This window comes from Chiroxiphia lanceolata, chromosome 14 (genome assembly GCF_009829145.1).
Source record: "Chiroxiphia lanceolata isolate bChiLan1 chromosome 14, bChiLan1.pri, whole genome shotgun sequence".
Taxonomy (NCBI): domain Eukaryota; kingdom Metazoa; phylum Chordata; class Aves; order Passeriformes; family Pipridae; genus Chiroxiphia; species Chiroxiphia lanceolata.
In genome coordinates, this window is record NC_045650.1 from 19411068 (window position 1) to 19432232 (window position 21165).

A 21165-nucleotide genomic window follows, 5' to 3' on the forward strand; every position below is an offset into this window, starting at 1 on the left:
ACTGGGGACCTGGACAGGAACAGGTTCCCTGGGTCCTGCAGTGCCTCACCCCCCCACAGCCCCTGCCCCAAAGTCTCAGGGCCCCCCCCAGCCCTGGGTGGCCCCCACGCCCCCGCAGCACAACACGGAGCCTGCACCGGGCACCGGGCGGGTTTATTGAGATCAGTGTCACAGAGCTGGGCACAGCTGGGCAGGTGACAGATGTGTGGGTGACATGCTCGGCCGGGGCCACCACACCACCCTGTCCCTGTCCCCTCGCTGGCACCATGGGAACAGAGAGCTGGGGGCTTTCCAGCATGGCAGCACCGGGATGAGGTGCAGCAGCTCCTGCCACCACTACCAGGGCTTGGAGGGGGTGCCAGGAGCCCGGGGAGGGGGGCACCTATGGGGACTGTGAGGGGCTGAGGGGCTGCACCATGTGGGCACAGCAGGGAACGCTACGGGCAGCTACATCCCAAACCAGGGACGGCCGTGTGGGACCAGCAGCTTAACCCTCCTTCTCAGCTTCCTCCTTCTCATCTTCATCATCCTTCTCTCCCTTGAGCTTCTGGCGAGCAAATTCCTCAATGACAATGTCCTCCTCACTGGAAGGCAGAGCAGAGCACGATGAGAACACAGGATGCACCAGAGTGAGGAGGGGAAATCCCTGCTGGCCCCCAGCCCCTGCTCCTACACCGTGGTCACCCTGGCCTCGTCACCCCACAGGGAACACTCATGTCACTGTGAGCCTGAGCCCAGCACACAAACCCAGGCCCCATCACTGGCTCCACTGTGAGCCTGTGTGGCCCGAGGAGCTGGGCCTGCAACTTCTGGTGTTTTTCAAGACAACATTTTGCATTGTCAAGGGAAAAAAAGGGAAGGAAAATAAATGAAAGTGGCGACAAAGAGCTGAGCTACTTCCTTGAGAAAGGTAAATGGCAGGTGACCGTGAGGGAGAGCCACAAAGTGAAAAGTGGGGGAGGAAAACAGAAAAAAAGAGTCAGCAAAAGTGATTCCAAAAGCTTGGGAATGTGAAATGACTTGGCAAATCCTACAGGAAGCCGTGGTGGGGACAGGCCAAGAGGTTTGCTCCACTGGAAGTTTAAATATCCTTGCTGAGCTGGTAAAGGGACAGTGTTAAAGAGGTTGGTGTGACAGCCTGCAGTTGGAGCCTGGGTTTCCAGGCCTCAAATCCCAATGCTCATGTCCCATTGCAGAGTGTAACCAGACACAAAACCTTTGGGGTTTTACAAGCCAGGACTGTGGCTGCCAGGAATGGGTTTGGCACGCTGTGGCTTCCCAGAGGGAAGCAGCCTCTGCTGTGGCTTCAGCTGGAATAAGATGATGTGGGGGAGGACAAGAGGTCTCTGGTGCTAGGGAGCATTTGGGGCACAGGGATGTGACTTCCAGCTGTTGAGGGACCTCACTGTGAGGATCAAGGCCATGGGGACACTATGTCCGGCGGTGGCACTTGTGGCTGGAAGAGCATTGCCAGCTGCTTCTGACAGGGACAGGTCTGTGTGGTTGCTGTGTTAGAGGGAACATCTCTTTACCTTATCTTAGCTGTAGTCCAGTGATAAGCACAGCACAGGGAGAAAGGGATGGGGAGAGAGAGATGTGCAGGTTAGTACAGAAAAGACAGCCCAGCTAACAGCTCTCCTTAATGCCTGGGTGTTTTTGTGGAAAGAGGGATCCTGGGAAGGGTGCTTTGGGGAAAACTGCTCCCACACCACTCTGTGAAAGAGGGTGGGTGCAGCCCAGCTGGACAGCTGTGCCCATCCCACAGGAGAACTGCTCCCACCCTGCTCCAGGACACAGGGTGGGTGCAGCCCAGCTGTGCCCCCCACAGCTAGGGCAGAGCAGGGCCCTTTGTACAGGCTGTATCAGGGTTGCTTTCACTGGTTCCCCTCTGAACCAGAGCTGCCCCTTCCTCCCCATGTTTTGGCAGCATCCCACACTCTACTTACACTCGTCAGGCTTGGGGTGCATGAGGATGACGGGCATCTCGACACCGACATCGCTGGAAGGAAAAGCACCTCTGTCAATGATCCCACCCGGAACCACACCGTGCCCGGCCCCACAGGCAGCTCCCCCTTACCTGGAAGTGAGATCCCCCAGGATCCTGTGGCAGCAGGAGAGAAGGCACAGAAATCAGCCAAGGTAGAGGAGGGGAGGTGTTAGACTTTGTTTTATAATAGGGTAGAAGATGATTGATAGTAGGGGTGATGGGGTCAGAGGAGTGGGAGTCAGAGAGCAGCCCACTGCCCCACAGAGCGGGGGAGCAGGGCAGGGGTGAGGGGGCCCATGGTCTGAGTCCCCTCTCCATCTCCCTGGAGACACAAGATCCCCCAGCACAGCCCGAGGGGACAGTCCCTGATCCCCGTGCCCACAGAGCCTTACCCTCCTCGGGACACCATCAGGTTGACCTTCACTTTGTAGGACACCAGGATGCCCAGCACCTCCTTGTCCATGCCGGCTCTCAGGCTAGGAGGAAGGCAGAGAGGAGCAGTGAGGGGGCAGTGCTGCCCACAGGTCCCATCCACACCCCCCATGACAGCTCCCAGGGCTGTATCCATGTCCCCTCTATGTGTGGGATTTAGCAGGAAAGGACAACAGGAAAAGAGAGGGGAGGGCAGAGCACTTGGCTGAAGCCACAGTGCAGTTTCTGGAAGCTCCTTGAACTGCCTGAGCTGGGATTTACTTCCAAGACAAGATCCAGCTCTGCAGAGAGATCCAGCAGCTTTGGACAATGTTGGGACTGGAAGGCTGCATCTCTCCTACAGGATGGAGAGGTGGGTCTGTGTCACAAAGTCCCTAAGTTTTCCAGCCAGGTAGGGTGGGCTCAGGCACAGGAGGTGTGAGGGACCCTCGGAGGGAGCCCAGAGCACCCTGAGCAGTGGGAAGCTGTAGGAGTGGGGAGCAGGGGGACCCCACCCAGCTCTCACATGGTGGTGGAGGCCAAGTTGGTGTCCTCGTGCTTGAGCTTCCCATCGAGAGCGAGGCCTCGTTTCTGGCGGTTGGCCGAGAGCAGGGGGGTCACGGAGTACGTTTTGGAGAAGGTGGAGTTGGCTGCCACAGTCTCACTGGAAAGAGTGGGAGAGGAGGGCTCAGAGCCAGCACCAGCCTGGTGGGTGTTCAGCATCACCCCAGTCACCTGTGCAGAGCCAGCCCTCCCGCCCTCCCCATGCAGCTGCCAGGGCCTGTTTCCTCCTTCATTCCCCCCACAACCACTTCTTTTTTCTCCCCCAGCCTTTGCTCCATCCCTTCTCGTTCTCAGGGGTGCAGAGGCTGTGGCTGCCCTCAGAGATGCAAAGTGAGGAGAGGAAGAAGCCAGGGGGCAGCTGTGCACCTTCCCCAGGGACCTTCCTGACTACCACCAGCTTGTGCTGAGGCCACAGGGGCCATGGTCTTCCCTCTCCTCTGCTTCCTCTGCACTTGCTCTTCTAACCCTGATATTTTTGCTGCTTGGTGTAAAACTGTCTCCCACACCCTTCTCCCCATCCCTCTCCCATCCTCCTCCTTTCTCTTCCTCCTCTGGCTGAGATGCACACATCACAACCCCTTTTTCCTTACTTTATCTCCTCGGTGCACACAGTCTTTGTGTATTTATCCAGGGAATAGAGGACCACATCTGTGATCTGATCCACTGAGGGGACACAAGAGAGAGCCATGTTGGTGGCACGGCAGAGGCACAGACACACTGTTCCCGTCTCTGACAGGGAGACCGGGATGTGGTGGGTGCCAGGATGTGCCCCCTGTGCCCCCTCTCACCTGAGATCTTAATTTTCTTCACCATCTTGTTGGTGGTGTTGTTGATGTTGACGGTCACATTGATGGGCTCTCCATGGTAGTAGATCTGCAGAGGGAAGAGGTTTGGTTACGTGGTTACCCTGCTCCCCATTCCCGGGGTGGCAAGAAGCAGGGGAGAGCTCCCTACTGACCTCCTTATCCAGGGAAGCCTCGAGGTGCAGAGGCTTGTCTGACATCATGAACTGCCGGGTGGTCTCCGCCTTCGGGGCCGGCCCCGTCTGCGTGGGGGCGAACTGCACCTTGCGGATGATGAGGCGCGCGGAGTTCCTGCGGGATGGGAGGGCTCACCCCCAGTGTCCCACCGGGGGCACGTCCACACCACCTTCCAGGGGTCACAGTGACAGTCACAGTGTCTCCAGCCAAAGGGTGCACACTGCAACCTGCTCTTAGGACAGGGGACCACTGCCCCTATTCGGGCAGAACACCCCACCCAAACATGGCACAAGCTGACAGCAGGCCCTTGGCTTGACCTCTACGCTGGTCACCCCGAAAAGATCCTGTGGTTCAGTTTTAGGGCCGTGGGGCAGAAAAGGCATCCCTTGAAAATACCTTTTGTGAATTTTCTCCTCCAGATTTTCAGCACAAAATCCCTTCACCTCGAAGTCCACACCGCAGGCCTGGGGGAACACATGTGGTCACTGAGCAGGAGGGGCTTGGAGCTGCCTGAGGTTTAGGTTCCTTCCCCTGGAGATTCTGGTGCTGACTCCAGCCATCTTTCCTCCCCACCCCTCACCCCACGGGCCATGTCCCCATGAGAGAGAAACAACTCTCATTTTTAGCGCCTCACAATTTAACCTCCTGCCAGGGAGGAGAGGTCCAGGGGACACGGGTTGGGGACAGCAGCTCACCTTTCCCTCATCATCTGGCCCAGGCTGGAGGCTGATGGAGCAGGGTAGGTTGGTGGCAATCTGGGCAGAACAGGGAAAGAGAGAAGAAGGGAAATAAAGAGCATGCCCAGAGATAAATCCCAGTGCACCCCATGGGGGAGTGCCAGGAAGGGCTGAGCAGCCCCTACCTCGAAGGTGAAGGGGTAGGCATTCTCCCCGAGCTTCTTCAGCAGCTTGTCCTGCATGGGTGTGAGGGTTTTGGGAGCCTGGTCCGGCACGGGTGGGAAGATCTGGACGGTCTGGACCCAGATGTCCTTCCTGAAGGTCAACCCGATCACGTCCAGGTCATCGCGGCCGTAGCGGAAGGCGCAGGTCAGGGTCACGTACACTGAGAGGGGCCAGGAAGGGTGGGATGGAGGGGAGGCACGGCAGGGAGGGGGTGGGTAGGCAGGAAAGAAAGAAAACCTATGTTAATAAGCCTTCAGCAGAAACGTGTCTGTTACCAGGAGCTGGGCCTCAGGCACTAAATAAAACCAACAGGGTTCCTCCTGCCTTTGTGGCTGTGGCCCTGCCGTTCAACAAGCTGTAAACACACTGCAGCTAACCCAAGCACAGCCCCAGGTCACCAGTGAGCTTTGAACAGGTTTCCACTCCTCCCCTCATTCCCTGTGGTTTCTGTATCAATACCTTTCCTGTCCTTCAGGTACTCCGGGTCGATCAGGCAGACACCATCTGCAAACAAGCAGAGAAGGAACAGTGAGCTCACCCACATGGGAAGATTCTTCCTAAAACACAGCTTTTTAAACTCAAATAATCCACTTTTCAGCTGGAAAGTGACCAAGGGGAGGACGGTGATGCCTCCTGCAGCATCTCACCCAGCAGCATGGCTGAGTTGTTTCACAAAGGGACTTTGTCCCTTTCCCCACCATTTTTCTTAAGGGTATTTGCAGGAAAACAGGATGTTTGCTCCTTCTGCTCCAGTGGAAAGCAGAGAGAAGCAGACATCTGCACGGAGACCAGTGTTCCCGGCCTCTCCCTGCCTGTGCTTCCACCTGCGTGGTGGGCACCGACCTACTCACCTACAGATTCCACTGAGTCCACGTTATCCACAAAGTCTCTCTTCCCCAGGTAGATGGAAAGCTGGAGGGAAAGGAGGAAGCAGGTTAGTATTTGCCATGGGCCCAAATTTTGTAGCCCTGAGTTGTGTTGTGGGGCTCAATACCATGTTGGACCAGACATTGCAGTTAAGGGGTCACATCAGGGTATTTTTTAATTTCTATTTTGAAAAATGAGTCCTGCAGTGGCATCGTGGCAGGTCTGGCAGGAATCAGTCTGATCTCAAAGGGAAGGGAGCCCCAGCCTGGGTCCTAGGGGCAGATTCTCCCTGGAGAATCCCAGGACAGGCTGCCCTGGGCTGACCACGCCTGGGGACAGGCCATGGACTCACCTTGGTGTTGGGGCTGGTCTTCTTGAAACCCTATGGAAAAAACGGAGATAGAGATTTGGGAATGCCCTGGACAAGGCTGGGTGGGGTACAGCCCACTCCCAGGGCAGGGAGATGGGGGTTTCCCTGCAAATGTGCTGCACCACCAAGAGCTACCCCAGAGCCTGCTTGGGGTGTCCTGTCCTCCAGGAATTCGGTGTCCTATGAATTCAGAGCCAAACCCCCACCCAGGGGATGTTGTGCTCCTGAGCTCAGGGTGACCATGGAGGAGGGGGTGGATTTGCTGTGTCTTAAGGGTAAGTGAGAAGACCCAAAAGGAATTAAAAAGAGAAGGGGCTTTCCTGGCTCCATGACAGCCCCTGCTGTGATTTCACATTCCAGCCCATGGGAGCAGCGGGTGGGGGGAGCGGGGGGACTCTTTCTCCCTCTGCTGCTGCCCTGCAGGGCCCTGCTCCATCCCAATTATAAATAAATAAATAAATAAAGACACTTACTTTGCTCCTTGTGCCATTTTCAGTCAGCGGCTGCACAGGTGGGATCTGTGGGGAGAGATGAGGAGAGGTTTGGGTGAGGAGGTGGGGAAGGGGCAGCCCCCAGCCATTGCCTCCAGCAGGACACATCCCCACACCCAACAAACTGCAGAGCCCTCAGGACATGGCACTGCTGAGCCTGTCCCCTTTGCAGAGCTCAGGAGCTCCAGGTTCAGCGGGGGCTGCCCAGCTTTGGGGTGGCACAAGGGAGCAGCTGGAGACTCAGCAGGGCTAAGCCAGCCCCTTGTCCCTGGCCAAAAAGGTGGTGGAGAAGAGGTGAGAGAGAAAAGGGGAGTGGTGTCCCAGAAACCCAAGTGAAGAGGTAGGCTATTAGATTAGGAAAATATCTTTACTGGGAGAGTGGTGAGGCACTGGAACAAATTGCTGAGAGAAGCTGTGGCTGCCCATCCCTGGAAGGTCAAAGGCCAGGTTGGATGGGGTTTGGAGAACCTTGGCTAGTGGAAGGTGTCCCTGCCCATGGCAGGGGGTGGAGTTAGAAGGTCCTTAAGGTCCCTTCCAACCCAAAGCATTCTATGATTCCTCTAAAATAGGAAGCACAGGGGTTACTCCCAGTGGAGCAGGTTCAAGGCTGGGAAAGGCAAGCAAATGAACAAAAGGTCTTACAGAGTTTTAACTCTATGAATTTTTCCTGTCTGCAGAAATTGGCTACCATGGTTTAACAGCAGGAAAGGGCTCGTTTTGTCCTGTCACTCACGGGAAAAGGAGGAAACCACAGGGAGAGAGGTCAAGGGAAGCTTAATTGCCCTGTGGAAAGAGGGGTCTCGAGGCACAAGGTCCCTCTGTCCCCATCCCTTCATGCTGGGAGTGTGGCAGGAGCTGCCCGGCCCTACCCAGCTGCTCCCTGTGTCCTGCTCTCTCCTGCCTGGTGTCCAGGATGAATCCGTAAATATCACATGGATCACCAGCCAATTCACCAGGATAATGGATGGGATGAGCTCAGCTTCTTAAAGTTAGGCAGCTCTGACATGAGCAGAGCTTAATCCCTGGCAGGATGTTAAGTCCCAGGGGCACGTGGACAGAGTTGCCTCTGTAAATAAGCACAGGGATGCTGGTGAGAGAGAAGGCATTGATATGGTGGGAGGAGATGATCTTCTTTGCCACGGGAAGACAAGGGAGTAGTCCCAAGCTCAGGATCTTTGATGCCCCTGGGTGCTGTGGGATGTCAAGCTCAGGAATCCTCACCTGCAGGGTTTCTTGGGCAGCAGCAGGAGAAGATGGGAAGGGAATAGGAGCACAGAGCTCAAACGTCTCCAGACCCCGGGAATTGGGGATGAGGCAATGACAGGTGGAGGAGAGCTGAACTCCTCCTCTGCACCTCCCAGGGCCTAGAGAAGGGATTCAAACCCCTCCTAGTTTGGCTAAACTCTTGCACGCCGCTACCCCACCCCTCCACCCGTGCCCTCTGGCTTGGCCATGCTGAAATCCTTTTCATTTTTCCCGATTCAGCCCCAAACCACCCTCCTTCCAGCCACAGACCAGCACCAATGTCCCTGCCCTGAGTGTTTTCCAAAACTCAGAACCCTGAAGCACTGGCAGGGCCCGGGCAGCAGAGCAGGCAGCACTCACCTGGCAGGTGGATGGACAGACAGACACTCTCTTCTTCCTCTGCCGGCACGTCCCAGTGCCACCCAGTCACTACGGGCTGCTCCCAGTCCTGCAGCTTCTTATATCCCCCCTGGCTGTCCCTCCCCTGGCATCTGATCTCGCCCACTCAGCCTTGGCTGGGGATGCAGGGGGTGTGTGTCTGTGTGTGAGTGTGGAAGAGGTACTTTCGGGAAGAATCCTTAGTTGATTAACTGGGGAGACGCTTCGCGAGTAAGAGTGGGCTAAAAATACCTCTGCTGCTGGAGCCCTGGGAAAGCAGCTTAGGGGGATTGGCAAAGGGCTTAGGAGCAAGGTGATGGTAATTGAGGTGGAAGCTCTGCTCCTGGTGAGAAGGGGTGCAGGTTCCCACAGGGGCTCTCTACAGCTGCTCCCATGGCAAGTGGAGCTGGGACAGCCCTGGGCATGAAGGTGGATGGAGATGGCAGAGGGGAGTGAGGGACCTTCCCAATATTCTCCCTCCCTTACAGACTTTCCTGGCTGGATAACAGATGGATGGAGGCACAAACAGCTTCCTGCATGACCAACGTGCCCATGAGGTTGGTCACCTAGAGGTGACCTGCCATGGTCCAAGGCACATGGGACACCCTTGCCATGGGGTACAAGATGTTGGGGGGAAGGCCTTGGCAGGATTCCCCCTCCCTGAATCACCAGGGAAGGACCAGCCACCCCTGGGTGTTACAACACAGATCTACCACTTGTCCCCCAGCATGACCTGCTCAGCCCTGGTCATTTCATAACACCACAGGCTGGCCTTGCCTGACCCAATTAACACATCATTAATTCAAGGTTTGCAAAGCACAGAGTGGCTCTGCCTTACAGCTGCCTGGAGAGCAGCATTCCCACAGCCAGCCTGCAGTGTGGGATCCCCTTCCCATGGGGATGGCTGCAGGATGCTGCCCCGGGCTGGCTCTTGGGATGGGCCACAGATCCCAAGGATGGCCTAGGGCAGCTGCAAACTTCTCCAGTAAGGCCCCACCTATCCTCCTCTCCTCCAGCATCCCTCAAGCCCTTCCTTGCTCACCCATATGCTTTGCTTTCGGGGTGCACTTGGTTCTGGCTCAGCCTTCAGAGCTAAACACTGAGGTCAGGATGTCCCTGCTCACTGCTGTACCTCCATCCCAGAGATGCCAGCAACCTCCTCCCAGCAGCCTGGATCAGCTCAACAACCTTCATCACCTGGGTACCAACTTCTCCCTAACACAGCCCACCTGTGCCCTGAGCCCTTTGGGCCACCAGCAGCCACTGGGAGCCACCAGGAGCCACCATGGCATGGCAGCCCTGCTGCCAAGGCTTTATCTGCCAGCACACGTTCCCTGGGGCCGGGACTTGTGATCTCTAATTGCACACAGGAGAGCTGCTTAAGGTGCAGATTAACAGGCACTATTTCTGCCACAGTCAGGGGGACACATGAACTGTGACCTTCACGCTACAGGGTGAAAGAGGAGGAGGAGGAGGCAGCCCCACCTGGACACCCACTGCCCAGCCGTGGCCTGGGGCACCTAATCATGAACTCTGTGTTTGTGGCTCTTTGTAACACTCCCAGGAAGGGCCCTGTGCCCAGTGCTGCTCTCCTGCGGCTGTAGGGTCTGTCCAGCATGGCAAGGGTGGACAGCAGAGTTCATTGTGGATGGCTTCAGCTCACCTTAGTCCCAAATGCATGGATTCAGCCTTCCCCAAGTTGGGGGACAGATACTTCCCCTCCCCAAAACAGCGGTGAGGTGGACAGAGACCACATCCCTTCCCACACTCGCATCGAGTTCCAAACCAAGAGCCAGGGAAGGAAGCAGTGTTATAAATAATGGGGAAATGAGAGAGGCCTTCTTCCTTTTGCATATGTAATAAATGGCCAAATGTTCCTCTCATCTGCCTCATCCCACCATCCCTGCAGGTCCATACGGTGCATGAGGCACAGCTCAGCCGCTTCCAAAGGGGCATGACACCAGGGACACGGGGCTGGTGAAGCATGCAGGGGCCCGGCTTCATCCCTGTCTCCCAATGGATGGTGCCCTGGAATGTCCTGCCCCACCAGAGAAGGCCCCTGTGTCCGTACGGTCTGCCCTCCGAAGGGAGCCTGGGTGCAGCCGGAGACTCTCAGAAATCTGGCACCACTGATCCCACACTGCCTTCCCAACTACACCTGTGCCCAGGTGCTGGCAGAGCTCCCCGGGTGCCCAGGTCTCTGGCACTGTGCACGGCAGCCACCTTACATAAACACTCACAGCAGGCACTGCTGATTTCCCAAAGCCCCTCAGAGCTCCAGGGCTTCCTCCCCTGATCCGGATTAGGAGGCGTGGATGGCATTAGTCAAAGACAGGCATCTCCGCGGCCGCGGGAATTACTGACGCGCTGTTAAGTAACGGGAGGGAGCAGCGACGGCGGGATGGGGCCTCTGGCAGGATGGGGTTGTCCAGCAGGATGGGGGGCTCCAGCCACTGTCCATGCACAAACCCACCACCACTATGTGTCCTCAAGGCAGGTGCTGGTGAGAGATGCACCCGCCACCACATGGCCCAGAGCCGTCAGCCCAAAATTAAGAGGCTGGCCCAACTTCTTGGTGGCCCGGCCACAGGTTCCTCTCGAGGCTGGGAATCCAGGAGGAAGCCTCACAGGGGCTTTTGGCACATCTGCACTGGTGGCTGGGGCAGGAGGTGGTGGGCAACAGTCCCTTTGCATTGGCTCGTGGCTGCAGGGATCAGTTTGGGATGCTGAGGGTGGCGGACGGCCAGGAGAGTGGCTTGGCACAGCGCTCTATCCTCATCCTTATCCTCCTCCAGCAGGAACCTGCTGCCCCCTCTCCCCCCCAGCAGCCGTGGTGCTGCCAGGCACTTGGGCAGCAGACGGTGGCTGCTGCTCATCTGTAATTAATTGGTGCTAATCAGCCTGTGCAGTTCAATCCGCCGCACGTGTGGCCGCTTCCTCCTGGCCACGAGGAACAAAACTCCGGGGCTGCACCAGGAGCTGTGGGGAGCCCTGGTGCTGTCTGCAGCCATGTCCCACTGGCAAAATTCTCTCCTTCCCAGCCCCTTCCTGGAAGCCCCAAAACCCCAATTCCCTTCTGCCTGCAGACAAGGCAAGTGGAGTGACATGAGTGTCATCGTGGGCGCCTGGTGCCCGCAGCAGCTCCATCTCCACACAGTGAGCATCTCAGTCCCTGCCCACATGCTCACCTACCCACCACCCCAAACACATTTCAGGGGCTTCCTGCTGTCCTACGCCGTTGGCAGTTCCATCTCCCGTCCTGCCTGAGGGATGTGGCTCTACCCCATCCATCATCCCTGAGGAGAAAGCACAGCAGGAGTGGGCTGGAGGCACTCCAGGAGTGGCCCTGCTGCCCCTGCCATGCTCAGCCTGCAGGGCTGTGGCTTCCTGTGCTAGTGGGGCTGAAGCAGGAGGAGGGGCGAGGAGGAGGAAGAGAAGGAGGAAGAGAGCGGCTACAGAGTGAGAGGCACAGGGCACCGAGCAGGTGGGCCCGGCCAGTGGGACTGGGGGCATCAGTGTGGGCATTGGCCCCATGATGCCACCCCAATGGGCAGCGTGATGGCCAGGGAGCTGCTGTGACCCACCGGAGAGAGCCCGGAGAGGCCAGTGCAGCATCACGGCTCTGCTGCTGCTTGGCTGCGCCCAAAAAGCTCAGCTCACTGCCCACAGCACCCTACAGGAACCCCAGGAGTCCCCGTGGCGTCTGAGAGGGACGGTGAGTGTGGGGGGTGGCATCAGACCCCTGTGTGCCCCGGGGCACCAGCATGGCCTGTCCTTACCCTGTCCACCGGGGCAGGGTGCTCCCCCCATGGGACTGATCCTCCCACTGACCTACCCCTGTGCTCCCTGCAGGCTGGAGCCTCTGCCATGAGGATTATCCAGACTCCCAGCCTCCACCAGCTGCTGCCCTGGTCCTGGTCCTGCTCCTGCCACGCTGCCTGGCCATGGGGCACCCTGTCCCTGTGAGCTTCCCCTCAGGGGCTGCTGCTCATCCGCTGGGACCTGCAGGCAGCACCACGTTTGGGGACCGAGGGACCCCCACAGCACCCCTTTCACTCGCCCCCGTGGGCCAGCGCATGGCCAGCAGGCACTGCTGAGCTGGATGTGGGGCCGGGACAGGGACAGGGCACAGTAGGATGGCAGCAGCCAGCTGGTACCACCGGGACATCAGCAGGGTGGAGGCCGAGGAGCTGCTGGCCAGGGCCGGGCGGGACGGCTCCTTCCTCGTGCGGGACAGCGAGTCGGTCACGGGGGCATATGCCCTCTGCCTCCTGTGAGTCCCTGCTCCTGGTTCCTCTCCTGCCCCTCACCAGCATCCCTGTCCCTCTCCCTGCTCCAGGCACTGCCAAACCCCCAGTGGGATGAGTGGGGTGCCAGCTCCCTGGCACCGGGGTTTTTGAGTGATCCCCAGGTCAGACCACTGGAGAAGCCCTGTGTCCTTGGGAGTGAGCCCTGCCCAGCACTGTGGCTGCTGAAGGGAGAACCCAAAACAGGCTGAGCCGTTTTGGGCAACCCACTGGCCTGGCCACACTCGTGGGAGCAGGAGAGGCTCACACACACCTCCCTCCCTCTGCAAAAGCAAACATCCCCTCTCCCTTCACCCACCAATGTGGCCACATCCGGACCACGATGCCCACTGTGAGCAACTTCAGTGCTGGGACTTCGGGGTGCATCCCCAACACGAGGTCTCTTGCCATCCCTGAACCTGGAATCAGGGGTACAGCCCCTGAGAGCTGCCTGCTGGGGCTGTCTGCACCCTTCCTGCTGCCTGCACCCCTGCTGCTGCCTGCACCTTTCCTGCTCTGCACCCTTCCTGCTGATGAGCAACAGATCTGTGTCAGCGGGTTTGGCAGGATGCCCCCCCTTCCTACACGGGCCTGGCCCTGCGTGTGGGACAAATTGCAAACACGTGGTGTTGAGGGACCTGGGGGGCTGCAGGACTCAAGTAAAGAGTCCAGGCTGGTGCCACAGGCAGGGATGTGCAGTGGCCTCAGGGCGAGAATGACCAGGCTGTCACAGCCATGGGGAGCAGAGCAACGTGCCCAAAGCCCTCAGTGCCACATGAAACCACGGGGCTGTGGGTGCCCCAGGGAATGCTGGTGTAGTCATGGCCATGCCATGTCTGTGCTGTTTGGAGGCAGGGGGACACTGCACATCCTCCCTGCAAGGGGCACACACCCTGGGCTGAGGATGAGGCTTTTATTTCCAGAAATGCGAGCCCGGTTCCTCCCTCTGCAGAAGGGACGGGCTGTTTGTCTCAGAGCTGGGCCCCCAACACTGCCACATGCCTGCAGTGCCATGGGCAGTGCCATGGGGGACCCTCACCTGCTCTCTCCCAGGTTCCAGCGGCACGTCCACACCTATCGCATCCTCCCGGATGACGAGGGGCTGCTCTCAGTGCAGGTGGGTGTGTGGGGGTGCCCAGCAGTGGGTGCCCCCCAGGGTGTCCCCCCTGCCCTGAGTAGTGCCCCTGACCTGGGCAGGGCAGGGGGCATGGGCAGGATGTAGCTGTGGAGGGCCTGGGGTGCTCCTCACTCTCCCCAGCCTCATGAGCCCCAGCCTGTGGTTTGTGTTCTGCGTGAGCTGCAGGATGTGAGCACTTTGCAGCCCTCCTTCAGCTCAAAGATGCCTCCCCACAGCAAAACACTCTTCCCCTTCCTGCCACTGTCCCCTGCCCCAGCCTGGTCACATAGACCCCATTCCCATCATACCTGTTTCCAAGGTGTCTGTCCTGGCCGCTGGCTCAGCTTCACTTCCCCTCTGGTGTCACTTCAGGGTTTCTCCTGGTACCCAGCCCTCTGCAGCTGCCCTTTCTGTCCTCTAAAAAGAACATTCTGGAGGTCCATGTCTGCTGAACGAGGCAGATGTCTCCACGAGGACTCCTAATGGGTCCTCACCCATGAGTCCCCTGGCAGAGGACAGGATGTGACGCTGCTTCCCCTCCTCTGCCTCCCAGACCATCCAGGGCATCCAAGCCCAGTGTTTCCACACCCTCCCTGACCTGATCTGTGCCTACCAGCACCCCAACAACGGGCTGGTGACCCCCCTGCTCTACCCCGTGCACCGGGCACGGCGGGTACCCGACGACAACTTGGGTGAGCTGGGGAGGGGGCGGGAGGGCTGTGCCAGGTCGGGAGTGGGGAAAGGTCCCACTGAGCTGGCTGAACTCTGCCCACAGATGGGGAGGATGGCCGGGGCGGGGGGCACACAGTGCCAGCCACGGTGGGCACATGGTCCAGCACTCCCGTGGCCGGCCAGACCCACATCCCGCAGCAGCTGCAGCAGAGGCTGCAGGAGCAGGTCCACAGCAGGTAATGTACCCCTGCCCACCCCGGGCTGGCACTGGGGTGAGACGGGCATGACCACGGGGGTCTTTATGCCCACCCCTCTTGCAGCCCTGCCAGTGACTTCATGGGCTTCGTGGCCGAGTACCTGAACCACCACGTGCAGCTGGACCCACAGGCCCTGTGCCTCGGGCACCCACAGCTGCAGCACCTCAGCACTGCCCTGGCCACAGCCTGCCAGCCACTGCACAGGTCAGTGGGCCAGGAGTGGCAGGGCTGGAGCAGGGACACCCCCCAGGGTCACCCACCTTGTCCCCATCCCCCTATGGTGGCTGAGCTTTGCCATCAAGGCTCAGGAGATGCCCACACCAGCTCTGTCCTGCTCCTCTCCTCCCCTGCAGTGAGATCGACTTCACTCTGGCGGGTCTGGAGACACTGGCCAGGGTGTTTGACCCCCCTGTGTCCCCTCGCAGCCCAGCCAGGGAGCAGGTGAGTCCCCCCACAGCCAGAGCTGCTTCCCCTGCCAGATCCCCCCACATCTTGGGGTGTAGCACAGACCCACCAGGAGGAATCCAACAGTCCAGTGCCACTGCTGCTCCAGAAATATCCATCCTTGTCCTCAGGGTCTCCTGACCAGCGATCCAGACCTTGAGCTGCTCCTCCACAAGATATCCACTGTCAACCATCTCCTCTCTTTGCTGGAGAAGAAGGTGCCTGTCCCCACACCACAGTGCCAGGCTGGGTGTAGAGGGAGGCACAGCCATGCCCCGGGCTGGGGGTTAATTCTGATCCAGCAAATCCCTCACCTAAATTAAACCCTCCAGCAGACCAAGCTGCTGGCAGTCACACAGCCCCAGGGTGCCTGCAGGGCAGGGTGCCCAGGGCTCCCAGTTAGCCCAGTGCCCCCAGAGCAGTGCCCGTCTCTGCGGCAGGTGCTGAAGTCGCTGCAGGAGACGGTGTCAAGGCACAACCTGGCGCTGCCCAGTGCGGTGGTGGGGCCCCCCCCGTCTGCCAAGCCCTTGGCTGTGCAGAGCTTCGAGGTGAGGGCAGGGGGCACAGCAGGGCCCTGGCGTCACTGCTGGGGCAGGGCAGGCGTGGGACAGACCCGGGAGCCACGTCCCCCTGTGCAGGTGAAGGCGGGCAAGTCTCAACGCGTGGTCCTGCTGGTGGACGTGGAGTCGGGCACGGTGGCCATCACCAAGCGGGGCAGCGGGTCCCCGGAGGAGGTGATCCCACAGGACAAAAGTAAGTGGCTGCTGACCCCCCGTGAGCTGCCAACGGGACCCATTGGGGCTGTAGGATTCCCTAGCACAGGCCTGAGCTGGAGTGATGGGCCACAGACCATGTCACACCTTACCCCCGTCCCATGCTGCCTGCCACCCCACAGTGGGAGGTGGGGTCCACCACTGCCTCCCAACACCCGTCATTCAGTCCTGCAGCTGATCAAGTACCAGAGTGTGCAGAGCAAGGTGAGGCTGGTGTGGGCCCGGGAGTCCCAGAAGAGCTGGGCAGGGACTCGTCTTCACCAGTGCGAGGGTAAGTGATTCCTGCAGGTCCTGGGGCAATATGGAGCCATTGGGAAGCAGCAAATGAATGATCTCAGGGCTAAGACCACCCCTCCTACGCCTGGGGGTGACGTTCCCCCAATCCCAAGATACTGTGCCTCCCCTCTTCCCCTTTGAGACCCTAAACACCCTCATCATCCCACAGAAGCGAGAGGCCTTTTGCCAGCTGCTGCAGCTGATGAAGATCCAGCACTCCACTTGGATGAGCCTGAGCTCGTCTCAGTGTACATTGGGACATGGAACATGGGTAAGGGGCCAGGAGAAGGTCACGTTGCCCTAGGAGGCTCTTCTGAGCTTGGGTGGGTTTTGGGAGGTGAGGGCTGCAGGGAGCCACCCCAGGAAGCCTCAGGTCAGAGCTGCTCCTTGGTGGGAGGAGGAGGCTGGAGAAGACACCAACCTGGCTGCTTTTGGGTTTGCCTGTCCTATCGTGATCCACTCACCTGGTGGGTGTTGGCGAAACAGAAGACCTGGGATACTGGGAGGGTTTTGGGCTGTAAATCCCAGCATCAGTCTGGGTGGACCTGGGTGAACCGTGGGGCGGCACAATGCTTCCCACCCCAGCAGCTCCTGGGCATGCACAGGGTATGGGCTGCAGTGAAGCTGGAGGAGCCTGGCCTGTGTCCCCTCCCCGGTGACCCGTGTCCCTACCTGCAGGCAGCACTCCACCCCCCCGCTCCCTGGCCTCCTGGCTGACCTCGAGGGGCCTGGGGCACACTCAGGACGAGACCACGGCCTGCATCCCCCATGACATCTATGTCATTGGCACCCAGGAGAACTCCCTGGGCGACCGCGAGTGGGTCGAGTTCCTGCGCGCCTCCCTCAAGACCCTCGTGGCCATCGACTACCGAGTGGTAACGGCCTGGACACCCCGGCTTTGCCGGGAGGCACCTGATCCCAGCAGCCCAAAGCCATCCCCAGCAGGCTCAGGGGGCTGGTTACCAACAGCCACCACCCCGGGGCCTTCTCCCACCCCAAATGCAGCCCAGGGAAACTCCTGTGCCCCATGGGCTCCAGGTGTGCCCTGCCCTGGAGTCAGGATGGGCTGGCTGACCTACCTGCATCTCCTCCCCACCACACCGGCTGTGGAGCAGCATGGGGGGGCAGGCAGGCTCATCCCTGCCCCTCCACAGGTGGCCCTGCAGTGCCTCTGGAGGCATCAAGATCATGGTGCTGGTGAAGCCGGAGCACGAGCGGCGCATCAGCCACGTCCACACCTCCAGTGTGAAAACGGGATCGCCAACACACACCTGGGTAGGGATGCACGGGATGGGATGCCCAGAATGAGGGCGCAGCCCAGGGCCAGGACAGGAACATCTGGGCTCCCCCAGAGCTCAGTGGCAGCACATCCCTGCAGGAACAAAGGGAGCTGTGGTTCTCCTTCCTTTTCAACGGACCTCCTTCGGCTTCATCAACTGCCACCTGACCTCTGGCAGTGAGAAGACCCACAGGTGATGGAGGGGCTCAGAGGGATGGGGCTGCCCCAGGGCAGGTGGGTGTCTCAGGGGGCTGGAGGAGTGCTGAGGAGCTGTCCCTGTCCCCACCCAGCAGGGGCAGGATGAGGATGAGATGTCTCACACAGGGTGGCTCACATCTTGCTGCCATTGCCCCCCAGCTGAACCAGAACTACAGTGACATCCTGCACTCCCTGGTCCTGGGTGACAAACGTCTGGGGGGCTTCGACCTCACCCTGCGCTCACCCACCTCTTCTGGTTTGGGACCTCAACTACCGCCTGGACATGGGCATGGAGGTGGGACTCCACAGGGACCACACTGGGGGGTCAGCAGGGCGAGAGGAGCCCCTGGGGCTCACTAACCCTTCCCCCTCGACACAGGACATCCTTGCCCATGTCACCCAAGAAGGAGTTCAAGCCCTCTTGGCTGTGGACCAGCTCAACCTGGAGCGGGAGAAGAACAAGGTGTTCCTGCGATTCAGTGAGTGTGGGGACAAGGGCGCTGCTCCCCCCACTGGGACAGTGGCACCTGGGGTCCCCACAGCCCTCCCCCTGTGCCACCCCCAGCACTTGGGGGTCCCCTGTCCTGGCACAGCCCTGCACAAGGTGCCCAGAGCCTGGGCAACCTTGGTGTGCACTATGCCAGGGGTGCCAGCTGTGTGAGCCTCACATGGGGACCGTGACTCCCTACAGGGACAGTTGCTGTGGGGACAGGCAGGGACAATGGCCCCTGTGCCACCTCCATGTCTTTGTCCCCAGGTGAAAGTGACATCTCCTTCCCCCCCACGTACCGGTACGAGCGGGGCTCCCGGGACACCTACGTGTGGCAGAAGTTCAAGCCCACGGGGGTGAGTTCCTGGAGTCTCCTTCCAAACCACGACATCTCTGGGAATGGTGACAGCAGGGTGCCAAGGGCTGCATGGTGATCTCCTCCCACACACCTCCACCATCCTGTTCCCTCCCCAGAGTGGGTCTGAGCAGGAGGGAACTCACTTTCTGGGGTTCTGGGAGGTCTTTCTGGCCTGTGGGAGCCACACCCGAGGGGATCAGCACCACCTGCTTTCCCCACTTCTAGGTGAGGATCAATGTCCCCTCGTGGTGTGACCGCATCCTGTGGAAGTCACACCCGGAGACCCATGTGGTCTGTAACTCCTACGGTGAGTGAAAGCCCAGCAATGGGGGAGCTTGGGGTGGCCAGTGCTGCCCAGGACCCCAGAGCTTGGGGACTGTCATCCAGCTGTCCCCTGCCACCATCCAGGCTGCACTGATGACATCGTGACCAGCGACCACTCGCCCGTCTTTGCCACCTTCGAGGTGGGAGTGACATCGCAATTTGTGCCCAAGGAAGGTAAGGGGTTGGGGTGTGTCACCCCTGTGCCCAGTTTGGGGTGAGCCCTGGCACACACTGACCCACTGGTACCTGCCTGCAGCCCCTGGCTCCAGCCCCGAGGCACTGGCCTGCATCGAGTGGGAGAGTCTCGAGGTGATCCTGAAAACCACCAGCCACAGCAAGTGCTACATCGAGTTCCACTCCTACTGCCTGGAGGGTGAGGGGGTGCCTGAGGTGCTGGGGGTGCCTCAAGGGGGTGATCTGCCCCTGCTGGAGCTGTGCCCCCACTGTCCCCCACAGAGATGCAGCGGAGTGGGGAGAACACCTTCCAGAACTGTGACATCCCTGGATTCCTCAAGTTGGGCTGGTCCGCAAAGCACTTACCTGTGGTACACAGCTCTGGAGCATCCTCCTACCTCCTCTTCCCCATCCCTCCCTCTGAATCCAAACCCTGAGCCTCAAGGGGTGCTGGGGGCTGTCACCACCCCCAGGGCAGAGCCTCCCTGTGCCCCCCTACCCTGCAGCAGCCCCCAGAGCTCCCCTCTCTCCACATGCAGCTGAACCCCATCCTGCCAGACCTGGAGTACCTGGGGGACCAGCACCTGCTCCTCAGCATCAAGGGCGTGGAGAGCTGCGAGTCCTATGGTAGGTGCAGGATGGTGACATGGGGACACTGTGGTGACGTGAGAGTGCCAAGCACAGCCCCACAGGTAACAGCCTGCTGAGTGTAAGGTTTGGCAGCTGGAGCTTGGCAGGAGGGACACTGGCACCCAACATATTCCAGAGTGCTGCCTGCACACGGGGGCTCAGCTGCCCCCAGGGGCTGACACGGGTGCCTGCTGTGCCCCCCCTCAGGCGAGTGCTGCATTGCCCTGAGGTCAATGATAGGCAGCACAGCCCAGCAGTTCGAGACCTTCCTCTTCCACCGTGGTGAGGAGACGGGCTCCATACGCGGCTGGATGCGGGTCCGGGTGCCCACGGAGCGGCGCAGCACCCGCGAGAGGCTCTATGGTACGGGGGGCACACCAGCCCCTCCCAGTGCTGGGCTCAGGGACACCCAGGACGTGTTTTGGGGCTGCCCGTGCCCACACTGCCCCCTGGGCCCCGGCCGTGGGGTGAGCCCAGACTTGGGTGCCTTTGCAGAGTGGATCAGCTTTGAGGAGGAGGATGCTGAGCCGGTGACAGACACCCCGCTGCACCCCAAACCACCCCTGCAGCCCCGCAGGTACTCGACCGGGCTCGGCCCCACCGCGAGCCGCGGCCGTGGGGGATGCTGAGCCCTCTCCCTCTCTGTTCCGCAGAAGCCGGCCCCGCAGCCTCCCGAGGCCACCTGCTACACCAACCCAGCCTACTTCATCTTCGAGGGGGTCCCCAACACGTGGATGCCGGCCCCCGGTGAAGCCCCCAACAAGCAGGCAGAGAGCCCGGCCGGGGGCCAGCGGCGCTGGAGCCCCCCTGGGCTGCCCTCAGGGGAGGAGCAGTGGGGTGGCCGACCCCGCTATGGGGCACCGAGCCCATCCTGTGGGCACCCACTCAGCCCCCCCGGCGTGGGCCACCACAAGAGACCCAAATCGGCCATCCTGGCTCGGGACGCGGCGGGGCTGGGGGACTGCTCGCTGTCCGCGCTGCACGTGGCCACCCACCTGAGCCAGGTGTCCCCCGAGGGCAGAGGGGACACCCAGGAGATCCCGCTGCGCCAGACCCACCGTGTGCTGGAGCCGCCCCCGCGGCCCTGCCGGGAGGTGCCGAAGCCCCTCGGGAAGCGGGGAGCTCTGGGCGCGCTGGACCTCGGGGCTCAGCCCCGTCAGGCGGCCGACCCGCATCCCGCCTGGATGTAGCGCATCCGTGCCCAGCCCAGCCTGCGGCCTCGGCAGCTGCTCCCTCCTCCCGGGCTCGCCCTGCTCGGATTGCCATTCCCAGAGGACTTTCCCTACAGCAGCCGCTCCCGAGGCCAGTTCATTGCAGGATGCCCATTGCTATCCCTATCCCTAATAAAGTCGCAGGGGCTGGAGGGGTGTGCGCACACCTGATTCTGCTCAGGGGCAAGGAGGGAGCGCACCAAGCCGAGCCGATCCAGGTGGGGAAAACAGTTCTCGATGTCCCGGCTGCTGCAGCACATTGACCCCCGCCTCCCACTGTTCCATGGGGCACCCTGCACACCCCGATCCTCGAGGATGCCCTTGCTGCCCGGGATCCCGTGGGGGTCCCACGGGCTGGCTCTGCTTTCACGGGTATTCATGGTGGCACAATTCCCCTCCGGATGTGTCCCCTCAACCCTGCACACGCGGGCTCCCCCGTGTCCTCCCTCGGTGGCCGAGCATCCCCGGGGTGCCCCAGGAC

General features: G+C 60.3%; 2 protein-coding genes across 2 annotated transcripts; one reads left to right on the forward strand and one right to left on the reverse strand.

Moving 5' to 3' along the window:
- Positions 1–132: 132 nt before the first annotated feature.
- Positions 133–8026, reverse strand: ARR3 (arrestin 3). Its single transcript, XM_032702370.1, has 16 exons — positions 7997–8026; positions 6064–6093; positions 5696–5756; positions 5304–5348; positions 4805–5004; positions 4638–4697; positions 4339–4406; positions 3921–4056; positions 3751–3835; positions 3553–3625; positions 2925–3062; positions 2380–2463; positions 2078–2101; positions 1947–1999; positions 1533–1542; positions 133–584 (listed from the first exon to the last, which is right to left on the reverse strand). Exons 1-16 carry the CDS (start codon positions 8024–8026, stop codon positions 488–490), a joined length of 1194 nt encoding a protein of 397 aa, XP_032558261.1. The 3' UTR covers positions 133–487.
- A 4305-nt stretch (positions 8027–12331) lies between these two features.
- LOC116794108 (phosphatidylinositol 3,4,5-trisphosphate 5-phosphatase 2-like) lies at positions 12332–20663 on the forward strand. The gene is given in 32 exon segments (XM_032702475.1): positions 12332–12534; positions 13535–13598; positions 14152–14290; positions 14374–14506; positions 14591–14731; positions 14881–14968; positions 15103–15189; positions 15412–15519; positions 15610–15724; positions 15911–15983; positions 15985–16015; positions 16190–16238; positions 16241–16291; positions 16699–16895; positions 17175–17195; positions 17197–17279; positions 17373–17492; position 17624; positions 17657–17735; positions 17738–17755; positions 17758–17792; positions 17877–17976; positions 18255–18343; positions 18571–18652; positions 18754–18843; positions 18926–19042; positions 19126–19214; positions 19383–19470; positions 19681–19836; positions 19969–20050; positions 20127–20146; positions 20149–20663. Coding segments are annotated over 32 exon segments (3264 nt in total).
- Positions 20664–21165: the final 502 nt, after the last annotated feature.

Bases quoted from the DNA above. Each gene is read 5' to 3' on its own strand.
- ARR3 (XM_032702370.1), bottom strand. From the start codon at position 8,026: ATGGCCAAGCCAGAGGGCACGGGTGGAGGG. The intron at 3,626-3,750 runs GTGAGAGGGGGC...GTGTCCCCTCAG, and splicing joins GAAGAAAATTAAGATCTCAG to TGGATCAGATCACAGATGTG. The intron at 2,464-2,924 runs GTGAGAGCTGGG...CCTTCCTCCTAG, and splicing joins AACTTGGCCTCCACCACCAT to CCTGAGAGCCGGCATGGACA.